Source organism: Plectropomus leopardus, chromosome 8, assembly GCF_008729295.1.
Source record: "Plectropomus leopardus isolate mb chromosome 8, YSFRI_Pleo_2.0, whole genome shotgun sequence".
Lineage (NCBI taxonomy): Eukaryota > Metazoa > Chordata > Actinopteri > Perciformes > Serranidae > Plectropomus > Plectropomus leopardus.
The window spans coordinates 12,588,800-12,612,981 of NC_056470.1; the positions used below are offsets into that span (position 1 = coordinate 12,588,800).

At 41.2% G+C, this 24,182-nt stretch overlaps 2 protein-coding genes across 5 annotated transcripts; one reads left to right on the forward strand and one right to left on the reverse strand.

Moving 5' to 3' along the window:
• Positions 1–5,391, forward strand: ybx1 (Y box binding protein 1). Of its 4 annotated transcripts, none has more exons than XM_042491398.1 (8): positions 1–275; positions 2,502–2,565; positions 2,840–2,873; positions 2,979–3,068; positions 3,165–3,506; positions 3,841–3,938; positions 4,314–4,600; positions 5,049–5,391. In XM_042491398.1, the coding sequence occupies exons 1-7, from the start codon at positions 170–172 to the stop codon at positions 4,552–4,554; spliced, it is 975 nt and encodes a 324-aa protein (XP_042347332.1). In that variant the 5' UTR covers positions 1–169; the 3' UTR covers positions 4,555–4,600; positions 5,049–5,391. The 4 variants fall into 4 exon arrangements, with proteins under 4 accessions (XP_042347332.1, XP_042347333.1, XP_042347335.1 ...); XM_042491399.1 differs by having other exon boundaries at positions 3,841–3,926; XM_042491401.1 differs by having other exon boundaries at positions 3,165–3,443.
• A 2-nt stretch (positions 5,392–5,393) lies between these two features.
• On the reverse strand, positions 5,394–23,273 carry arhgef16 (Rho guanine nucleotide exchange factor (GEF) 16). The gene is made up of 15 exons (XM_042491397.1): positions 23,146–23,273; positions 21,735–22,371; positions 20,653–20,704; positions 19,506–19,669; positions 19,016–19,072; positions 15,405–15,565; positions 13,036–13,188; positions 12,815–12,944; positions 11,873–11,947; positions 11,684–11,776; positions 10,780–10,931; positions 9,329–9,514; positions 8,085–8,155; positions 6,704–6,805; positions 5,394–6,556 (listed from the first exon to the last, which is right to left on the reverse strand). Exons 2-15 carry the CDS (start codon positions 22,299–22,301, stop codon positions 6,417–6,419), a joined length of 2,103 nt encoding a protein of 700 aa, XP_042347331.1. The 5' UTR covers positions 22,302–22,371; positions 23,146–23,273; the 3' UTR covers positions 5,394–6,416.
• Positions 23,274–24,182: the final 909 nt, after the last annotated feature.

The window sequence follows — 24,182 nt, forward strand, 5'->3', positions numbered from 1 at the left end:
GCACAGTAACTCATTCTGCCCAGTTCGATCGGCAACGGGAGCGGAAAGAGGAAAGCAGAGAGCCCGAAGGCAGTAGCCCCCACCACCGCCGGCCCAGGTTACCATCTAGCACCGGGAAACATAGCAGAGAGCCGCCGCCGGCAGAAGCCGTTACCAACCAGTAGTAACCATGAGCAGCGAGGCCGAGACGCAACAACCGCCGCAGCCCGCTGCCGATGCGGAGAGCCCATCCAGCCCGGCAGCCGCAGCTTCCGCGGGGGATAAGAAGGTCATCGGTAAGACTGCTGGAAATGAGCTAGTTAGCTCAGTGAGCTAACGTGGTTTGGGACACCGTGGAGGCGATGCGCAAAAACGGCGGTTGCAAACGTTAAGTAGCCGAACACCGGCATGTTAACCGTTGAATACCTAACGCTCCTGAACAATCTGCTAATGCCGTTTAATGGACAATTGACAAAATATACGGTAATTGAGCAATTAACACCTCTCATATTTCTGATTATTATGCGTAAGGTGGGATGTTTGTGATTAAACTTTTATTTAAATTGGATATTGACGAGAAGAGGTTGTATTATAAGCTAGGTAAAATAACAATACATTTCTAATATGCTGTCAAGAAGCGAAACGTTGACGTTAGCTAACGTTAGCGACACTCAAATTTAAAAATGTCAGTTGGAATATGGGTCGTTATGAAATGCTAGCTTTACATATTCGCTGCTTGGAAAATTGTTTTTAAATCAGTCATAACTTCGAAACAATGTCTCCAAGTAAAATTAATTTCTGATCAGAATATGTGATTAGTAAAAGTAATCCTTCAATTTCAACCGGTTAATCTGTCCCGTTCACCGGCCTTCTAACGTCCAGCCACAGAGTGCCATGTTGCCGACCGTCCGTCACATGTACGACCGTTGAGGTTGTTTCAGGACGCTTGCCTCTACGTTAACGTTGGCCCCACTCTTAAAAAAAATAAATAAATAAGACGGACAATATACGTTGACGTCGAGACGTTTAAACGTTAACTGTTAATTTATCTACCGCTTCATCACACATCATGGTGGAACACTAAGTTATTTCTTACTGCTCACTAGCCGGCTACGACTGCTGTAGTCGAAAAGCAAGCTAACGTTAGCTGCTGGCCGTCCCTTTGTTCACACGAAAGAGACTGGTTCCGCATTAGCAGTATTTTCTCCAAAACTAGTCGAAATATGTCCGCAAACGTGTCCCTACCGTAGTTGGCGGAACACTTATGCCAGTGCTGGTTAAAAAAATCCAACTGTCAACGCTCGTCGAATTTCGATCAAATTTTAGGGCCTAGCTCCTTAACAGTGGTGTTAGCTCGCTGGCTAACGAAGCTAGGTTAGCTATTTACATGGCTGGAGGGGCAACCCAAAATGTCCGCCGTACGATTCCGCTGATTTCTTTCGCCATTTAGTTGTTTGTTCGATGAAAATTATCTCAACACAGACACATTTTGTTTATTCTTGCTTAAACGTGGTCTTACTCGATGATATCTGACGTGCTACGATAGTTTCCGCTTGCTGGCTTTAATCCAACCACATGGTTGAGACCCCGTTAGCTACTATGCTAACAAGCCAGCTGGGCTCACAGTTTGCTAATGTATCCGGGCGCGACTCTACCACGTGTGAACGCTCATGTACTGAGCAGTGCGGCTTAAAATGGGGCAGTAGGTTTGTAGTAGTTGGACTTTGAAACGCCAACGACCTCAGCGTAGTATCTATTTTTGCACCCGTCTCTGATATGCCGCACCACGGCGGCTTTATGACAGGGAGGCGCTGATAATTTAGATGATGCGATGTCTGAAGTTCTGTAAGAGAGATCGCGCAGTCATTACTGGGTCATAATGCTTTTGGTTCATACCAAGAGCAGCTGGCGCTGGGCACCCCTAAGCATCAGGATCTATAAACGGGTGACAGTTGGTAGTTAAATATAACCTCCACATTATCTGGCCTTGGTTAGTTTGTCATCTGTCGTTATTTGATTCCTTTACTGTTTCTCATCTGAAGAGGTTTTGTGAAACAAGGGCTTCCAGCAGATCCTTAAAAAGTCTTAAAAGGCATTGAATTCATTATTTTAAAATAAGGTCTTAATTTGTATTACAACGAGTTATATTGATTTTTCAGAAGTCTTAAAAATAGTAGGAGTAGCTGTGGAATCTCACACAGAGTGAAAAACAAAATGTATTTTGCCACTTTATTTGTAAATCAAATTGTTTATTATATTACAATATCTTAATTGTGTTCCTCTCTGAAGTTTAAAAAAAAAACTTACAAAAAAACCCTTTTTTTAACAGATTAAAAAAAGTCATGGTATTATAATGGACAATTGGGCAAAATTGTCCTTTTGTTTGTTTGTTTGGGTTTTTTTTGCATTATTGTAAAATTGGTCTTAAATTTAATTTAATAAATCTTCCAAAAAAATCTCTATTTTATCTTAAGGGAAATGCCTGAAACTTAATAATTTTGTTTTATTGTGTTTCCTTGCAGCAACAAAAGTCCTGGGTACAGTCAAATGGTTCAACGTCAGGAATGGATATGGTTTTATCAATAGGTAAGTGAACCCAACCCCCAGCCCAGCTTTCTAAGTACACTGATATCATCTTTGTCTGTGAAGGAACATTCCCAATCCTATTATGGCTTTGATTTGCTTACAAAGCTGACCAGACGATTTGTCTGCTGGTCTTCATGCTGTTGTTACGCACAGTACTTATCCTTACATCCTGTGCAGATACATTGATACATTCTGTGGCTCATCAAAACACTGCTAACTAAAACCAACCAAGAGTGATTTTTTATACATTTTTTTTTCTTTTTTTTTTTTTTAGGAATGATACAAAAGAGGACGTTTTTGTACACCAGGTAAGTTGTAGGTAGTTTTGTTTTCTTACATATCGTTTTTCAGTTATATGTTGTTTTTCAGTTTATGAATATTAAATCTCACATCTGAATTATTCATGGTTTTAGACAGCCATCAAAAAGAACAACCCGAGGAAATACCTTCGCAGTGTTGGAGATGGAGAAACTGTGGAGTTTGATGTAGTTGAAGGAGAGAAGGTAAGCTGTGCTTTGGTTGTAATTCAGTCTGTTTAACATCCTACTAATTGTTGTTCCCATGATCATTAATAAGGGTTATTGAATCTTTTGAAAAAGGGAGCAGAGGCGGCAAATGTCACCGGCCCAGGAGGCACTCCAGTCCAGGGAAGTAAGTACGCCGCTGACAGGAGCCGCTACAGGCGCTATCCCAGGAGAAGGGGCCCTCCCCGTGGTGGAGACTATGAGAACTACCAGAGTGACGGAGAGGGTGAGCCAAGCAGCGGAGGTCGCGACAAAGGCAGCCGAGAGGGGGGAGACAGCGCCCCTGAAGGAGACTCGCAGCAACAGCAGCGCAGACCCGCTTACCCTGGCAGACGGCGCTACCCGCCATACTTTGTACGTAGACGCTACGGCCGCCGGCCCCCGTACACCAACGCACCACGTGGAGAGATGACTGAGGTACGCCGTCACAGGGCTACTATCCTGAAGCAGGCACCCAGCCGTCCCAATCGGGACCCTTGATATGTTGATGTCATACACAACGCCCTCTCCTTCCAACACTCACGTGGTTGTGAACAAAGAATCTTGGTGTATCGGGGGTCTGGCCATTATCTCGCAAAGTGACTCATATAGGCCCCTAATCTCAGCTATGTTGGAGCTACCTGACACACTTCTGTCAGCCTCAACATAACAAGGACTGTACTTTGTATAACAGATGTATTAAAATTTTCATTGCCTATGTGCTGGCTTTGGAAAAAGCTGCATGTCAGTTGTCTGATCTATTTGCTTTCAGGGAGGCGAGGGTGATGAAGGCCAAGGAGGTCCTGATCAGGGCAACAAACCAGCGAGGCAGAGCTACTACAGAGGCTTCCGACCAAGGTTCAGACCAAGGTTTGCATGTTGGCTTCATTGACGCAGGGCTGCAACGATTGGAGAGCAAATAACTGGGTTGTCTGAATCCAACCCCCGTTCACCAACTTAAAAACACCTCTTGATATGAACCTGATTGAGGAAATGCCACCTGTTTTGGCCAGAGAAGCTCTCCTTTAATTGCAGCCTAACCTCAAATTGCAGCTGTGCATTCAAATTTTGCTTTTGTACATTTTTTTTTTAGTAATGATTGTCTTTGTTGATTGTCGTGTGACTTTGAAAACTGCATCTCATCTCAGTGAATGTTCTAATTTCTTTGCATGGTATCGCCGCCTCTTTGTTGCTGTGTAATTCATGATTGCTCACGGCACCTTGTTTTATGCCTTGTCAACCCAGGGGTCCACCCCGTCCCAGACCGGTGCGGGACGGTGAGGAGGACAAGGAGAATCAGGGCGGCGAAGGTGGTCAGAACCAACAGCCCCGCCAGCGGCGTTACCGCCGTAACTTCAACTACCGCCGCAGACGCCCACAGACTGGCGGCAAACCCGGCCAGGAAACCAAGGAGGCCAAGACAGGAGGTGACCCATCTGCAGAGAAAACGTCCGCTCCCGAGGCCCAGCAGGGTGGGGCTGAGTAGGAAACAACCTGCCCACCGGCACCTACCATCTTTTACCATCGTCCGGGTGAGTCTACAGCTTCATAACGGCTGATCTGAGTCCATCTTGATCATTTCCATTAACTTCAGCTTCCCTGATATCTGGATTCAGATAGCACTGTGACAGTAAAGGACAATGACAATAAATACTAAAAAAAAAACTTAAAACATGAAAAATAATGGCTAAGCTAGCTAGATAAGACTGTCATCTGCACTTTTTTGGCTCTGTAGTGGATGATTCAGAGCATGAGGTAATGCAGTGGATTTGATAAAGCAAACTGTCTGGCCCCACAGAGCCCTCTCACTATTGTCTCTGCTCCGTAAGAGCATCAGCTTTAGGCTTTGGATTCTTTTTGTGATGATGCACATTTGTATGGTCTTTGTGGTGCAGCATGCTACACCACTAAATGGAAATGGTTAAAAATGCAGCATACAGATGAACCATCGACTAAGTTTCTTCTTTTCTTCTTTTCCAGTTTTTTTGTCAACAAGATGAAACATCAAACAAGATCTGAGCAATAAAGATTTGACTTGACGATCGTCACAAGCTTGCACCATGCATTTGACCAGATTACCACCGATTGCCTGCAGAATCTATGCAGACTTGTTTTTTTTCCATTATTTTTATGTGACAGCTACAAAACGTTTTGGGGAAACAACAAATGTTTTTCTAAATCTGTCCTAAGTTTTTACACCAAATGGTTTTTAAAGAAAAAATGGAATTTGATATCTGGTCAGTTTGACATTTTTAAATAACTTTTTATGTATTCAGACATTTTAACAAAATGCAAGCTCAAATAAAAGTCCAGAAACCAGGAACATTGTCTCGAGTGTTGGCTTTATTTTTTGTTTCAAGTATACTTCATGTATACAGGCTCTGAACAGTGACCATGGGAGTGTTTTTTTTTTTAAATTTCAAGTAAGAATATAGACAAATACAACAATGTAGTTAAGTGTTTCAATCAACTAAATTCAACAATGGCACAGTGTCATAAACTGCATTTATAATAGTAAATGTTTTACTAAAACTTTCACAATGCTATGGTCACATTATCTTTCACACCAAGATAAGTAATATCCTACACAGCTTCTTTAAATGACACAAACACAACTTGATACAACAAGAAACACAACCAATATTTACCAATACATCAAGGTCCTCATCTCGAGGTTAGGTGGCAGGAATCATGAAAGCAAAGTGTCATGCAACTTCTCATACTACCCTGTCTGTAGACAGTAAAATAACCTTTGTAGTTCCTAGTTTTAAAATTAAATCCCAGGCTGCATCTGAGGCTCATTATTAACCACAGCAAGTTAATTTAAATGTACATTCACACCAACAAGTAAAAACGGTCGTGCTGTACAAGTGAAGATGTCCACTTTAAGTTCTGTTATGGCAAGTCGCCACTTTTATTGACTGCACATACAGAGGGTGGAAGAGAACACCCTTATATACAGCAGCTCATCAACCAATAGCTAATGGGTAAGCTGTAAGTGTTAATTCAACCTGATGGTCACGTTTAAAAATAACTGGTTCGGAGAGTCTGACAGTGAGAGTGTCATGAGTCATGGCCACTGGCTGGATTCATCCCAGGAGCCTCATGGTCATATGTGTTCATCTTAGACCACTGGGGTACCAGGACAGCATAAATGACCATTTTTGAGGCTTTTCATATCCCATTAACATCTTTCAGTGTGTTATTAATGGACTTTTGGACCACTGTGTTCAGTGTGAGACACAAACAAAGCAGTCTCACCAAAACTGAACATCATGAGTTTCACCAATCTACTTGGAAGTTGCTAAATGTTCATTTTGTCCACTCTTTGTACATCCTGGGAGTCACTCATACGTTGGTCTCTTTGCGCAGACGCTTCATTCGCTGTACGTTGTTCTCCATGGCTGTGTGGTCGGTGATCTCTGTGGCGCAGGTGGCAGGAAACCAGCCTCTCTCTCCGTCTCGCATTCTCTCCCCATAGCACCAGGCTGGGAAGAGGAGACAGCTTAAGTTGCCTCTTAAAAACTCTTGCAGACTTGTAGGAGGCAGCTCACTGATTTAGCATGAAGGTCTGGATTTGGTGTGACTGAGCTAAGTGCAAACACACACACATACACACACACACAGGGCCTTACCTTCCTCTTTCTGCAGCACAATGACAAGCTCGGCCTGTTGCAGCCCCAACTCATCTGGCTCCTTTGGCATGTAGGCTTTGGTGGCCTCATACTGTGGCAGACCTGAAACACATTCCCATGATAAAGTGGGATTCATAAAATCAAAGCTTTTATGTTAGGTATGCAGGGTTCCTGATATCCTTAGAAAATCTTAAAGGGGACTGATGCATTAATCTAAAAATAAGGCAGTAATTGTTATCAAAATGTCTTTTAATCAATCTCTCAAAAGTTAAAATGCTAAAATATGGGATGCAGGATTTGAGCGGCACACGGCATTGTATACAAGGGTCTGTATTTTATGCAAAAAGTGGCATATCATTTTTTTCTCTCTCAATTTAGGTTAAATTGGTCTTACATTTAATTCAGATTGGCATTAAAACATCTGTAACAATACTGAAATCTGACTTGCTTTTTGCTGTAGGGAGCCTGGTACAGTGGTTTCTGTTTTTTAGCACTTTGTACATCGTTAACCTTATTGGTGTCTGGTGAAGAACCCTACACTGTAGAAACACATCACACACGTAACTTCCTGGAATATGTTCTTTGACCTGTAAAGACACACCCTTTGATAACGATATCAAACAAAAATACACTCACCCTTAAATCAATCGCCATTACGCAAACGGTCACTGTGTGCGCCGCCTCTGTGATCGTTTTGTTTTTAGTTTGCCATTAACAGAGTAATACAATAGCATGTACTTACATGAGCAAGATTGACGCTTTAATTTAAATGAGAGTTCGTTTAATATCCAAAACTATGGCATGATACGCATGAATATAAATGATTGCTCCATGTCTGTCTTAAATCTTGTTCTGTGCAATGTCCAAAGCATGTTTGGCACATACTGTGGGATCATAGAGGCCTCCATCTGTTTCATATACAGTATACATGCAGCAGGGTGAGAGGTGCTGCACCACAATGCTTTTGTCATTTACCATCTGCTCCATATGAATGCAAGTACGAATTATGTTCTACATATGTAGTCAAGTGATTGTAAACCTAGAGTTAGGATTCACATAGATCAAGGAAATATTGGTAAATAGTTTAAAAGTTTGTCTGAAATAGAGGGGAGAACGTATCGCGCTGTGGTATGTATGTGAATAAGACTGCATTTGTAATAGCTGCAGACTCATTTGAAATGGAAAATGAATGTGAACCATCTGTTTTCTGCGCAGTACAAAAATAAATAATTTACACATGAAAGGTACAAGAACAGATATGTCATTAGTTGCTATTTATCAAAGATTGACATGTACGCACTTAAAACTGGTCAAGCTCAGAGTTAACTCAAAGTGCATTTTAAAGACTGACTCCTTTGGTAAACAAAGCGTGCTGACTTACCATCTTTACAAGTGAAGACTCCTGCCTGTTTGTTTTCTGTAAGAGCAACTATCCATCGGGCCCGATCCACTCTGCGCCACAGGGATAAAAAATAATACTGTTAAATATGACTTGATTGTTATTGTTGTGTATTGCACACTTGATAACACAACAATTCTTAGAAACGCTCAGGAGTATTTTAGGTTGCTATTAAATCTTCTGTCAGTAGAGGGAGCCAGAAACAAAACATCAGACTTGGTTTGCAGGAGGGTGACATGAGGTTTCACTACAGCCTCACAGCAGGGGATAGCTGCCACAGCCAAACTGTGATGCCTCCTCCCCTTAACCTTAAAGGGAAACTTTTGGTATTTTTCAACCTGAACCCATTTTCCCACATGTTTTGTCTCTAAGTAACTAATGGAAACAATTTTTGAAACTGGTCTAGTATTGATGAGACCACATTTAACCAGAAACAGCCACGAAATTGCTATTGCCAAACCCACCAAACTCCTTTTAAATAAACAGTAATTTTAGTGTGTAAGGAGCCAGCATATTGTCATAACTAAACAGGTGAATTAAGGGTTCATTTCAATCAAACCAGAGCTGGTAATTGTTGGAACAGTGGAAAGTAAAACCAAGATGGCTTTTGTTTTATTTTGTTTTTGTCGACTTTGACTGAAGCATATCTTATAATAAAATTACTGTTTATGTATATAGAGTCTGGTGGGTTTGACAATAGAGATTTGAGGTTTGTTTCTGGCTAAACAAAAGAGATCTTTCTCTGTAGGAATCCTTTCCAAAATGTTGTCAAACACTTAAATAATTTGAGCCTGTTAGAGGCACAAACAGCACTTTTAGTGGATGGAAATTGAAGGTGCATGATTGTCTTCAGTATTTACACTGCACCCTGTTTTGCAGCTGCAGTGCTCTCATGTAATACTGGACCATTTTCAAATACTGTTTCCGTTAGCCACCTAGAAACAAAAACATGGAAAAATAGAGTCCTTGAAAAATACTGCTATTACCCTATAACTATAATCATCAATATTAAATAGTAGAGTAATAGAGTAATAATAGAGTTTTTGAGACTTTTTGCATTTATGTCTGAACCAGCATGTGACAAAAGGTTAGATTTTCAGCAAAATGTTCCAAGTGCTCCTCCCTTCAGATGAACTTAAAACTACCCCTCTTGAGCAGTAATAATTGTAATTATTATGTACAGTTTATGGCTGATGGGAGCTGATGGGAGCTGACAGCAGCAGTACCTGGATTCGGCTTGCAGGGTGATCTGCACTGCTCTCCCCTCACTGTTCCTGCTCAAGAGCAGCATGAAGGAAAGGTCGTAGCTGGAGCCATTCCTGGGCGAAGTCGCCCGTCCTTCTGAATCCTCTCCGACCTCCACCTTCACATTCTCCAGAGTGGCGTAATCCATCACCACAAAGCTCTCCTCACTGGACAAACAAGACGTTTTTATCTTAAATTGCACATGAACATTCACAGGAACAATGTGATTTTAAATGATCATTTTTGCACATCACAGTGAAGCTAAACCCAGCTGCTATTTTACTGTGTATGTGTATTATTAACACATTCGAACCACATTCCTTGACTATCTGCTAACAGCATTGCCCAGATATTGTCACCTGAACTGGGTCACAGTCTCAACTTAACAACCCTGAAAGTGACTCCAGTGTTGTGGGCAGCTCCCTCCTCTGTGCTGACATTGTTTGGTTTCTCCCTAACTCAAAACAGAGAGCTGTAGTCAGTCGAGCTAACATGCTGAATGCAAAATTGAAGAATCTCAAGTATGCACGCACAACATCCATGCTCCCTTCTTTCTCTGTCCCTGTCCTTTCCTCATTTCATTCGGTTTCTCACGTCCCCTGCCTGTCTGCAGCTGGGTCTACTCAGTGTCCACAGGAGTCGCCAGGAAAAGACCACAAAGCTCATGAAATGCTGCAAAATCTGGTTGTGTTTCAAAAGTTTGTCCTCTCCCGAAGCCCCCATTTTAGCAGAGGACATAACTAGTCTCTTTTATTATCTAAAGTTATAACGCTTTAGTCTGTGAAAGATGCTTTAAGTTCTGAAATTCACAGTGCATTATGCACCAGACCTTACAAACATCTTCCTGCTCTGGTGTTTTTGTTTCTACTGCGATGAGGATGCAGATTACAATGTGAAACTTTTCCTGGTTAGAATTCATTCAATGTTCATTTTTCAGGAGGTTTTTATGGGTTAAATTATCTGCAGAGGTCTCTTCCTCTCCAAAACAGGCAGAACTGGTAAAAACAGTTTCACATAAAAAGATAAGTATTTTAACGATGCTCGACGAGTCTGCTAACTGTGGCGGCTGATACCAAAAATGCAAGAACATGAATGGACCTTTTTAGAGCCAGTGTCATGGTAGATAAATGATGATCTCATGATGATCTCCATAAATGAGAGTCTGCTCCCTGTGTAGATATAAAAAGCTACTTTTCAGGTAATGAAAACACAATTCTTTTTTTTAGGTGACTGCACATGATTAATAACATAACTTATATATATATTTTAGTCCACTTTTGCCAATCTATCCCCCTAAATCATTACAGACTGGACTTTCAAGGAATCATATTCAATTTAATCTTCATTATTGTGATTATGTTGTTTTGTAAAAACCTTTTTTCCTTTAAGTTAGTAATATTCTAAACAACCTGAGTATTTTAGTCTCACTGACCTCTTCTTCTTGGTGACGATCAGGACATCGTTGAAGAGAAACAGGTAGTAGCTCCTGTTGCTGAAAGCCCTCCAGATGCTGAGTTCTTCGTTGTAGAAGGCCAGCTCACCGCGCTTCTTCAGCCAGCGCGATGACGACACCAGAGGAAATGGCTGAGAGGACACAAGAGTTATCAGTTCAGCTTAGCGAAGTGAATCTGCTTCAATACAACACGAGGGGAATCACACAAAGGCTTTAGCCAAGTTCGGTTTTGTTCCTTGAATCTTATATTTAGCCTACATCGATGGCCAACAATAAACGTGTCATGATTTCAGGTTTTGAGTTATTTTGTGGACTTTGTTTTTGGGTTATGTTTTCATGTTACTCATATTCTGCTTTCAGTTTTATTTTTGTAGTATCTGTCCTTATGTGTCATGTCTGGTTTTACTTCCTGTCTTTGTGTTTCCCTGATTAGTTTCACCTGTCTTGTATCAGTCTTGTTTGCTCCACCCTTCTTTTCCTCCACACCTTTATTTGTTAGCCAATCCCTGTTTCCCTCTTGTTCCCTGTGTCCACCTGCCTCAGCTGTGTGTTGTTGTTTTGATTAGTTCCCTGTGTGCATAAATACCTGTGTGTTTCCCTTTGTTCCTTGTCAGTTCGTCTGTTATCCCTGCTGTGATTCTTGCCCTGATATCCTTGCTGTTTGCCCTGCCTTCACCCATGTTCTTCCCTGTGATCCTGGTTGGTTTCAGTTTAGTTTCTTTTATTCATGTTTCATTTTTGCTTTAGGTTTTGCATGCCTGCTTGTTTTTTGTTGACACGTAATCAGCATTAAAGCTCGCTTTTTATTCATACATCTGGCTGCTTGTTTTGTTCTGCATTTGAGTCCTCATCCTCAACTCCCCCGTGACAAAATGCAGCTTACCTTGATTTTACCAAAATCCATCTGTTTCTGGATGGTGTACATCTGCTCTGTCCTCTCCATCCGCTGAGCTCCATCATTGCACTGCGTGACCAGCTGTAGAAGTAATAATCACATCATAATCACAACCTCAAAGACACATCATCTTCATTGTCCACTTTCAAATGAAAGAGTGCTTTCTAACATCTCTACCTTGCTGATGGCATTCAGAGCCCAAACAGCAGCAAAGTACTCTGCTGTCTTGTCTGGAGTTTTCTGACAGATTGTCTGTGAGGAGAGAGCAAAGGTGTGAAACTTTCAATGTACTCGTTATTTACTATAAATAATTGTCAGCATTTGTTTGATGGTTGCAAATTTCTAAGCTTTGATCATTAATGAAATATAATTGTTTTACTAACAAAAGTGAAGAACATGAGATATGTAAAGCTAGGGTAGGCAGTTTAATTTTGGCTTCACTGGACAAAATTTCCATAATAAACTTTGAGCATATTTTAATTCATGTGGTCTGAGAGAAAACCGTTTCTATTGGTTGTTCTATAAATGCAGATGCGTGTGCATGTCCTTTCAATAGTGAAAGCCTGATTTAATGATGGAAAATCCTTCAGAGAAAGTTCTTTTTTCACATTGCCAACAACTGCCAACATTACAAAGCTACCCAAAAAGGGACAGACTTAATTAAAGAGAGTCTGGAAATAAATGTAATAAAACACATGTCAATATTGACAAAATTATTCAGAGATGGAGAGAAAATGTGGCTAATAGTTTTGCCTTCTCCTAAGCAAAGCTAAAGGCTTATGGCTGCAGCTTCAAGTTCACGTTTATGTAGCTAAAGTCAGCCTTTTATCAGTGTCCATCCTCTCTGTCCCCACCGCTAGAGAACACTTTGCCTCGGAGAGGAGACGGCAGCAGCTCTGAAGATGGATCATCAGTCACAGACCGCAGTAGAGTTTTTCCAGAATTCTGCCCCCAGCTTTAAATAACACTATCAGGTAAATAATGACCCTGGCAGAATGATAATCTATCTAATAATTACCCATACTTATTAATAGATAAAGTGTCTCTCAGGCTGCTATTTCCAGCTGCAACGCGTCATTCAATAAGTCATTCATAAGAGTAAGTAAAGGTTAAACTGACATCCAGCAGCAGCGGCAGCCTGGTCACTCGCTGCATGGGCAGGATGAGGAAAGAGATCATGGGCAGGCCTCCACATTCACTGCTCCCTTCAATCTGCTTCAGGGTCTCTTTAAACGCAGTGTTACTGGTTCTAATGGACGGAAAGAAAGAGAGAAGTTCAGCTCATTCTGCCGTGTTTCTGCAGAAACTCAGCTCGTCAGTGTTTTTGATCTGCTACTCACAGCAGCCTCTGCAGTGTCCTCTGCTGGAAGGTCTCGTTGGAGCAGTAGACAATGTAGGGCTCAAAGTGGTGGGCCGCGTGGTTCTGAACAATATCGCTGATGTCCCGGATCACTGGGTTGTCATAGTGACGCCGCTCTAGGTCCTCAAAAAACCTGAAAATGGAGAGAGAGGGGGAGGTTTAGTAAAAATGTGAGAGGACTGTGTTTTCCCTCCCACAGAGTGACTATCTGAGCTGGACACACAGCTGTGTGTTCAGGCTGAATTCAACACGGTAACTTTTCAGTTTTAAAGGACAGGATGTAGGTTGAGATGGAAAATGTGAAAAAAAAACTAATATCATGATTTTTCAGACCATATACCCTGTTATCGATATTGCAATGATATTATGAGGTAGATTGTTCATGCTTTGACAAAATATTTGCACAAGGGTTTATCAGTAATGAGGATATAATGATTAAATGGGTAAAGGAAATAATGAAAGAGCAAGAAAAGTCTGTTAGGAGCAGAAAATTAGATCATTTTACTTGAATTCAGCCTTTAAACGAGTAAAAGACAATACTTACGATATTACAATATCTAAAATCTCACACAATATTTGGTCTCATATCACAATATCTATATATATCAATATACTATCAAGCACTAGATATTGGTATTTGATAAGATTTGCATCATCAATGTAAAGTGGGGCTGGGCAAAATAGCAATATAATATTGATATTATGGCTGCACAATTAATCGAAATATTATCCAAATTGCAATATGGCCAAGTGAAATATTCAGATTGATGAAGCTGTAACTTTTTGATAGAAGTTATTATGCATCACAACATATCATTTTAAATGAAGAAGATGCCCAGAGATGCCCTGGCCTAGATATCAAATTGCAGATGTAAGGAAACATGTTTTTTTGGTATCAACCCGAGCAAAAATCAAATAATAATTTTTATAGGTTTTGTAGTGGAAATGAAATGCAAAAACTAACATTTCCACTACAATCACTACTAACATCACAATCGATATATCTGTCATCTAACGTCAGTCACCAGTAGTCCAGCACTAATGAAACTGGGACAGTTCGAGCACGTGACAGGCCTACAGACATGGTAGCAAGATGTCAAAAAAAACAGGTGTCCAAGGTAGTATCAACATTTGTGAAGATGACCTCCAAGAAGGCCAAAGGCAGAAACTGGTGTGTCACAAATCAACAACAAGCTTGGCAGATCACCAGAAAACAGTAGGTAGCTGGCTGTTTTGCAAAGAATTACTTTTTTAAAGCTATAATTGCCAAAGTTACTGCAACCTGCATGATAATAAAGCGGCTAATTGTCACAATATTTTAGACACATTAAGTGAAGACTGCCGTTTCAAAAAAGTCTGACTTATTTTCTCATCTCTCATCAACCCTCCGAGCTGAAGCTTTGATTAATGGCAGGATGTCTCTCTGAAGCTTAATTGCCCAAAAACTGGTATTTGGGACAGCCCTAGTGGAAAAAATGTGCACTTCAGAACAATCCTGAAGGCACAGACTGATAGTTACAAACTGTTCATTTACTAAAATAATAAAGCTATAAACAAGTTTCTACTGTGCGATCCAGGTGATCCTCCCTACTGCCAAAGCATTGTGAAGGCCTTTCATTATTGACACTGTTATAACAGGTTAAACGACGCTCAACCGTGCCCTTGCTCAGTGTCTTTTTAACAAAAAGGAGTAAAATGACACCTGGAAAACAGCCCAACCCAGGAGGCTACAGGACACACTTTCACACACAGATACTGAAGGTCAGATCATACAGCACCTACTGAGGCACCTTCTGCCATCTAGTTTCACAGATCCTGTTTAACCTGGAAACACACAACAAGAGGATCAAACGCAGAAGGACACCTTGTCTCTTGGTCCTAAAACTGGATCTATTTTATTCAAAACAGCCCAGCCAGCAATGTACAGAGCTACAGAGGCTCCTCTAAAGCACATTATCATCCTAAAGCCCAGGAATACCACTTAGGGCAGCGAGGCAGCAGAACCTGTTTGGCTGACATGTTTCAGCATGTTGATGGAGCCTACAGGATTCGAAACACATGCTAAGCAAAAACGCTCCCTGAAACTTAAATCAACCCATTAACTACTTGAAAACACAGCTGTGGGAACACAACATTAACTGTATGACAACAACAACAACAAAACACTCAATGTGTAGCCCCATTTAAAATTTGTAGCTACTGTATGCAGATAATCAGGCCATTACTCTGCTTCACACACTGATAACATCAGCAGATCCTCGTTTTACGAGGTGCTGAAGCTCTCCCAGCACTAGTTTTCCATCACACACACACATACACTGAAGTCGGACTATATGGTATTGCGCTCACCGTTTGCTGACTTGATGAATGACAGAGATGTTGGAGAAGAGGTGATGGTGGTCTGTGGCCGTCATGGTTTTCCGCAGAGCTTCACTGCTCTTGAAGTGACGCACCAGGATGCCCAGGCTGTGCAGGTACGAATGCTCCGATGTGATAATCTCAAAAATGGCCTGGTAAATGATCACAGTTAGTTAGTTAGTTAGTTATTGTGTTGACACAAACAAGTAAAAGATTTAGCTGTAAACAATATACAAAAATATATATACAATGAACCCACTGGTAAAGATATTTAACGGTAGTAAAATTGACTACACAGCAAGAGTAAGCTCAGTTCAGTGGAGTCAGGTCCATATTTCTCACAAATATCCACTGTGTGTGTGTGTGTGTGTGTGTGTGTGCAAGGGCACACGAGTATAGACATACCCAATTAAGTGTGCATGTTAAGGATCCACTTATACTTGCAACATGTATAATTTACTTTCAGGTTTAGTCTCACACAAAATCACACAGGCTGGAGCCTATCTCAACTGACATCGGGCGAAAGGTACACCATGGACAGGTTGTCAGACTATCGCAGGGCTGACACACAGAGACAGACAACCATTCAGGCTCCCATTCACACAATTCACACAGTTTAGAGACACCAATTAAACCTGACCTGCATGTCTCTGGAATGCAGGAGGAAGCTGGACAAAACCTGCGCTGACAAGGGAGAACATGCAAACTCCACACAGAACACCCAAGGTCCGAACCCCGCCCCAACCCCTGTTAGAAGCTGGGACCATATTTTGTTCATAAGCCCTTATTTACATCACTTTACTTCAACCTTTAGCTGAGTTTTATGATGATGTCCTACATTTCCAAGAATTTATTTAACATCTAGAGAAACAGCCTTTACTTTCTGCATTCAAATGTGAGTTAAGAGAGAGGGACAGCTGTCTATCTTGATCCATGCCCCCCCCCCCCCCCTTTTTTTTTTTTAAATTAGTTTTTCTGTTGTTTCTTTACCAGGCGCTGAACTCAGGCCACCTGCCCCCATATAGGAGATCTCCCTATTTACACTTTGTGTCCATCCTGATGGGTATACGTAAACAACAACAGCAAGCCATGGAAAATGTGCCATGTGCTACATTATTTGAGCTGAAAAATGCACATACATACACAAACTGTCCACGCTGCAATGATACAAAGCTGGTTGAAAATCAGCAGTACACCGTTAAACATATATCAGCAGTGACTAATTTGTAGCGCTGTTCAAAGTAATGTTTACTGTATGACTGTATGAATATTTTGAAATGGAGAGCTTAGTTAACCTCTGCTGCTTGTGGTCAGGATGTTAGGTGAGCCGTCAGGTGATGATGACACATTTCTGCACCCCCCCACTTCCTGTGAAGGTGAAGTGGCTCAGACGGGACCAAAGTGCATTGGCTGAGCTAAATCGAGAACTATACCATATATCAAATTGTCACTAAAGAATAGTTAAGTACTAGTTAACAGACTGGCTGGTGAAGCTCTGCTCTGTCTGAGACTTTACTGCTGCTCAAATCTTAGAGGAGCAGTGTGTTTGGTTCATCTCAGTTAGCCCCAAATTTCAGCAAAAAGCTTTCATGTCCCTACAAAGTAGCACTGAAGTTGTGATAGATGGCGGGGAATCTCAAACACAAAAACTAAACCCATGAGGTGACTTAAGGTACAAAAGAGCGAGGCGAGTGCCTGCTCAGCAGACACACTGTGTGATTACACTGGCAGGGTGTGGCTTTATTCAGGGACTGTCGTGCACGCAGGGTGGACCTTTGGTATTGACATATCTGTTGTTAGACTGCCAGTGGAGACACATTACAGGAGGGGAAATCCACCCTCAGATTGTGTTACACTGTAAGGTCTGGTATTGGTCTGGAGTTAGGAGTTATTTTGTAATGAAATGTAACTGGCTTTGCTGTTACACCCATATTATCTCAGCCCGTTTTTTGCAGCTGCTCAGTGAGTTTAATCTTTTCCAAGAAAACCTTTTGAGACAAAATCTGAGAAAGACAGTGTTGGCAGGTGTGGGATGGAAATCAATATAACCGTATAGTATTTATTTGTATTTAAGACAAACTTCATTTCCCTGATGATGTCATCTGGGTAACCTTGGCTTGGGTTAATATCTTACACTTTTAATATCAAGTCTGTATTACCAACTGGAGGTGTGGGGGTTGAAAGAAGTGGTCATTAGAGAGGCAGAGGAGGTCTAATGCAGTTGCATTATGAGCACTGTAGGATCATGAGTTGAACCATACCAGGACTGTGGTCATATAGTCCTTTTTGTTTAGGAAGGTTTCAAATTGAGTGAAATGACCTGGACAAGTCATGATAAGAGCTGTTCGGATTCTTTAAAGGCTAAGGAAAGGTGCTGCAATTGTACCTTTATCATCTCCTTAAGGATAGGATACACTTGACCATTGGTTACAAAAGGGAAGGAGATAATGCCTTCCCACAATTCCTTGGGGTAGCAACATTTGAAAAAACACACCATTTGGCTGATGTTTGGGGAAAAATTATTGCATCATATTACACAACCACAGCCTGTTTCAGCCAAAACAGCTCCTAAGAACAAGTTGTTCATGGTTCTTATGGCTTATAATCAGATCTTTGCCCTGAATATATTTGATTTACAAGAACAAATATATTATTGCTTCCTTTAAACTCATTTTTTAAATTATATTTTATACGTACTGATTTCTGGTAAGGAGCCTTTCATAAAAAATAGTCACATAATTGTACTTGTAAATCCGCAGTGATGATAAACATCTGTAAAAGGTCATTATCAGAATGCTGGCCATTAGAAAGAAGTAAGTCTTTCAAGAGAAAGGGCTGTTTTTAATTCAACATGTTTTAAACTGAAGAATGATAATATGTTTATGAGCAGGCCCAACCATTACAATAAAGATGCGCTAATCATGTTTTCCATAGAGTTCAAGGAAACGTGGTTAGGAAAGAAGATTGACTATTTGACTGCAGCCCAGGGACTCAGAGTCTCTCCTGCATCTTCTTTTATTAGTTTGTCTCGGGGAAGTCCCACACCTTATGGAAGTGCAAAACTAAATCACTAGAGTACACCTTTAATAAATACTATTATTGAATATTGTTATTGTTTTTTATTATTCCACCTGTCTTTATGAGGCTGTTTTTTCTCCAATCCAGTGGCAGAAACACAGAAACAACAAATATTAAGTAAATAGACACTGAACAACACCCACTGCTTTTGCAGAAAAGTGCAGGTTTCTTAAACTGCACATTTGTTACTGAAATGTCATAATGTTGTCATTGCACCTCACTTCAAATACCACATGTTTATAGTTGCATTGCATTCCAGTTTCAAGTGTATTGTCTATGGAAAATTTGGCCTCATATGGTATAAGTTTTACTCTGTGTGACTGTTGGATGCACTAATGCGAAATGACGTGTAGAAAAGAAGACGTTTTATTGAGATTTTTTCGGAACTGAAAAATGGTTTTCCATTGAGCTGCGTTAGAGCTGTTCTGCTTCATGTCACACAGTAATCTAACACATTTCTGTTGGCATACTTGATATGCATTTGAAGAATACCTACACACACATACACACACACACATTCTTACCTCTTGTCTCTTTCTCTCCTGAGGTGAGATCATGTTCAGGATATCTGTGTTCTTCACCTTAGTAAGAGATACAAAGAAAAATGATTGTTAAGCTCTGCATTCTGCTGTTTATTTGAGCTAGAGCTTGTTCTGAAAAAGATAAATTAAATGTCAATGACTCCGGCCTGTCAGACAGGCTCTGTGAATATTCTGACATCTAGAGTAAACTTGGCCAGTATCTCAAGACAGGATCAATATGTGTGGGAGTTTATGCAGCAGTGGAAACATGTAAGACTAAGCTTTTATATTGTGCTTTAAAACAAAATGAAAAATTCAGCTGAAGATGAAGAGCGTGAAAGACATTTTATCAGAAGACAAGCACATTGGCTGTCAGAGTTCTTTATCAAAGGTGTGATGACTGGGCTGGATATCAATTCAGACACCTTCGCAGAACTCAACTTAACTCGCACTTTTTGTTTTCCTTTGAATGTAGGTGCAGTTTGAGGTGTACCTGTGGCAGCTGGCTCCAGGTGAGCTGTGCTGGCCGGTAGCTCTTCACCACGATGCCCTGGTCCTCCACGGGAGGCTCCACCACCACAAAGTCATCCAGCAGCTCATCCTGGTTGGTCGAGTGCAGACCTCTTTCACGGATCTCCTGGTAGAGGCGTGGTGTGGCTGTGGATCACATCAACAAACACCACGTAAGTTTTAATTCAGAGACTCAGCGTGAGACATTTTTAAAATATGGATTTATGTGACTTTTTGTCACACAGAGAACACAACTACAAAAGCAGAAAAACACAGCAAATTACTAAAAAGCACAGTTGAAAATGGTTTCTCAGCTGAAAAATTTCTCTCACAGTGGGCTTCTGCATAAAGGATTCTGATGTTATTCACCCATAAATCCATCACATGTACTGAAAGAAGTTAATTGTAAGTAATTTGTTAAGTGCAAAAAATGAAAGGCAAGAAAGCAGAGTTGGAATCTATCAACATAATAACAAGGGCCACTCCGAGAATGAAAGCGTGGGAGGTGAGAATGCATCTGTTTGGAAAAAAAGCTGTTAGTGAGTTTGATTTGAATGCAGGTTTCTGTCTGCAGTGTGTCGTTATTGGAATGATACAGAGAAGAAAGGTCACAGGTTTAATTTCCCACAGTGTTAAATGTCCAGGTGGGAGCTGATTGTTAAATTGAGAAGAAAATTATCTGTTTCTCTAAGATGACTGCTCTTGCATCTTAGGTTTTAGCTCTACACGTGGACAAACAATCCTTTAATCAAACCTTCTCAAGTCCGCATAATTGGAAAATGACTTCAATCAAAACTAGAGAAGTGGCCTGAAGAGTCTGAAGGTTCAGGACATCACATTTTCACATTCAAGACTCAAAAATCTGTCATGCAGCATGCTGGGAGCATCCACAGAGAAGGATTTCCTGTTCTGTCCTCTCCTGTTGCCTCAAGGGAACTTTACTAAGCTGCACATATGCATGCACATATCAAGTCCAGTTTTTTTTTCACTGAAACATTCTCCAACACATAACTGCTTTGCAATCTAGAAATTTAAAATAAAGAGCCAACTGTCATTGTTATTTCCCAACTATTTGTAGTCTTGTAGCTAAATTTAGAGAAGTGGACAGAGTGACACATGAGTGAACATACCATCTTTGAAGGACCCACGATGGTTCTGGTTCCTCTTTCTCCCCAGGGTTCGCTGGAGGGGAGACAGCAGTGTAGTCTGAGGTTAACACTGTGGAGTGCATGTGCTTCAATAATACTCAGACTTTCATAGATCTGATGTTTCCTAAATCTCATTCACACTGACTCTTTCGCTCAACCCTTAAATGTAACATTTTTAGGTATACTCTGGTTAAAAAGCCTATGGGTACTTCCTCAACGCTGGTACTGATCTGGAAGATAGGAAACAGTTGCGGAAACACAGCCTCATCAGCATGACTAAAGGAGAATTTGACAGAGGACACCGCCAACGCTACTGGCTGTGCTGGCTGCGACCTATGAGAAGACTGGCAGAAGAAAGCAGTATTAGCTGGGCTCTGTCTTTGTCTGAAAAACATAATTTGCATAGAAATTTTAACGCTTTGATTTAGCCAACTGCTTCTGATAGTCCTCAATTACAAAACACTCACAAAATTCAACATATAAGGAACTTCAACTATGAGTTGATGGTTAACCCTTTGAAACCTGAACAAAATGGCTTGACTTCTCTCGAAAACATGGGAAAATGGCGACAATCAACTAAATGAGAAATAGCCCAAAATTTTGTGAGAAATTATGAAGAAGTTTCAAGGAAATCACCTGGAAAAAAAAAAAAAGAAAACCAGAGGCCTTTTGCTGCGTGTCATCCCCTCTCTTAACCTGTCCTGTCAAATAAAGGCTAAAAGCCAAAACAAATGTAAGAGAATTAAAAATATTGTTTTCTGGACATTTTCTCTCATTTTTTTGATCATATCTAATAATCCCCCCAGATAATTTTCAGATCATTTAATCATGTCACCTTATACGTAAATGTTGCAGTTTGCAGGACATTTTTGTTGCTCATTGTGTATTTTTCTCTTTTGGACAGAAATCAAACAGATTTTCTTGGGTTTTAGAGGTTTGAACACTTGTGAGAGGCATCTGAATGCAGCACAAGAAAACTTATGTCAACCCCAGGTGTTAAAGGGGTAATGGAAGCAATCAACCACACTGATGCCCTTTGACCCTAAACGCCTCAGTATATGTACCTTGCGTCCCGGGCTGCGAGCTGGACCAGGACTTGGTGCTCTGTCCTCTCTGACAGGTTTCAGTGTAGCTGCACCGCTTCGTCCCGCCGCCATGGCTTCAATGTCCAGGCTGGTCACAGCCGCCCTGTACGACTTGTTCCTGCGGTTCCTCCTCAAAGAAAAGCCGTCTCCATCACTGTCATAATCCTCCCAGGACACATCTGGCCCCTGAGCCGAGTGACGGCTCCGTGTCCCACTGCTGAAGCTTTCCAGTCCCACTGGAAACGTCACCACGGTGGTGTGGTGGCGGTTTTTAGGCCGGCTGGACGCAGCCAGATTCTTAGGGATGAGCTGGGTGGTGCCAACCTTGCGTGCTGCAGGACTCTGGGTGCTCAAAACCACCTGCTGAGGCACCACCACCCTGTCTACTACGTCTTCCTCGAGTGTTTCGGGTTGGGGTGTGGGGGATCTTTGTGGCTGGCAGCATTCATCCCCAGGCTCAGATATATGGAGTACAGTGGAGAAGTGGCTCTCCTGAATAAGAGGGGCCTGGTCGCCCATGCAGCTGTTTGACTGGCTTTGGGACATCGTTTGTCCTCCCACCGTCACCTCGGCCCGATCTACTGAGCTCTTCAGTACCTACAGCATTGAAATGAGTCTGAAGAGGAGGGACAAATTACAGCCTTTACATGCAGAACCAGAACATGTATAAACGAGCACCTTAAATGGAGACATGGGATAACAGAAAGAGTAACATGAGTGTCTGATGTCTGGATGACCCTGACATACCAGCAGTGACCTACAGTGGGGCTCCCAGATCTCTTCCCATCAAAGACGGGAGCCTAATCCTTTAACACACACACACACACACACACACACACACTCACACACTCTGTCACACGGAGCAGCCAGTTGTGTCAGTCCTCGAAATTCATATCAAGGGACTCTCAACCCGTGACTCACCGCTCACTCCTACACTGCACTTGCCCACACAAAAGCGCACACAGAGACCTGCTCCAGCAAATCTGTGCGCCACAGAAACTACAAGAAAACAAATTCACACTTTTTTCTCCTCTGATAAATACTCCTAACCTGCCCTGCGCAAACTATCAAGTGCAGACACACGGGCACGTTATTCAGCAGGCCTTATAAACATGTCATTACAGCGACAGTGTTAAAGTGTCATTCATAACACAGTAATAAAGTGCACTTTTAAAATGTACAGGAGTTATAACAACAACAGAGCAAAAAATGATTTGCTTTTTTTCCCCCTGTTCAGTCGCAATCTGAATTTCCAATAACTTCGCTGCCTGAAAAGACGGATTAGGGTGGGAGCAAAAATGTCTGCCTCACATTCCCATGGTTCATAACAACGAGGTGAAACGCAGTTCAGCAAACAGTGAGACTTTGACCGGTTAAGCAGCTGTCTTACCTGAGAGAGGTGACCGCACAAACACCAGCCTGATTATGAAATGATATCAGAGGGAGTCCGGCGGTCCTCACAGAGCTGCTGTCCGGCGCGTTGAGACGTGCAGCTTTAGCAGCAGATGTAGTCCTCTGCTCCACTCTGTCACATATTTCTTCTTACTCACTCACTTCCTCCTCTGTTTGCAGGCGCCCATTAAGCCGTGCTGCTGACGTCACCACAGGTGAGTGTCAATCGCTCATCGATAAACTGGCGCTTTAGACTGAAGCAGGTAAGAGCTTGCAGCCACGGAGGCATCTTGTCAGAGAAAAGCAGCTTCAATATTTGGATTTAGCGGCTGTTTCCTTGACACTTTACAATAAAACTAGTTTGTGATCAAATGCATTTAAAACGTTAAGAAGCGTTCGAGTTGGACCTGACTATATAGTTGTAATCATATGATTCTTGTTTTGTTTTTTTTCTATCTCCCAATGAATTTCTTCTGTTTCTTTCTTTCTGGTGTTTGTTGACATTCTTTATTTACCTGATTGATAACAAATAGCTCTTTGGCGTCATCTAGTGAATAATAGGAGGCACTACACCCTCGTCACCGATTCATTTATACTGCGTGTAGAAAACACAACACATGGTATAGTGAAGTGTAGCCTATATACAAAAACCAAACATTTAAAAAATCTTCACCTTTTTAGATGTTTTTAATTTTCGTTTCCTTTTTGCTTGGATTCTCTATATGGATGCTGAAAAATGACTTATCAATCAATCAATGCGGATAAACAAATAAAGTTAACAATAAATGAATTCACAGATAAATAAAAGAACAAACAACTAAATTGATGTTAAAATGACTATAAATAAATAGATACAAGCAAAAAAAATAAAAACAGGTTGATTATCAGGTAAGACATAAATAAACAAATCTCTTAAATTTATCTCTACGTTTTTGCAACTACATTAATCAATTTCTGTAGTTCTGTGTCTGTATAAGGTCCTAACTTCTGTATTTATTTCTTTATTTGTGTATTTATCTTATTTCCATATTCATT

Coding starts and splice junctions, on each gene's coding strand:
- ybx1 (XM_042491398.1), top strand. CDS start 170: ATGAGCAGCGAGGCCGAGACGCAACAACCGCCGCAGCCCGCTGCCGAT. Junction 2,874..2,978: donor AGGACGTTTTTGTACACCAG/GTAAGTTGTAGG, acceptor TCATGGTTTTAG/ACAGCCATCAAAAAGAACAA. Junction 3,069..3,164: donor ATGTAGTTGAAGGAGAGAAG/GTAAGCTGTGCT, acceptor CTTTTGAAAAAG/GGAGCAGAGGCGGCAAATGT.
- arhgef16 (XM_042491397.1), bottom strand. CDS start 22,301: ATGTCCCAAAGCCAGTCAAACAGCTGCATGGGCGACCAGGCCCCTCTT. Junction 15,566..19,015: donor AGGAGAGAAAGAGACAAGAG/GTAAGAATGTGT, acceptor ATCATTTACCAG/GCCATTTTTGAGATTATCAC. Junction 12,945..13,035: donor AGGACACTGCAGAGGCTGCT/GTGAGTAGCAGA, acceptor TCCGTCCATTAG/AACCAGTAACACTGCGTTTA.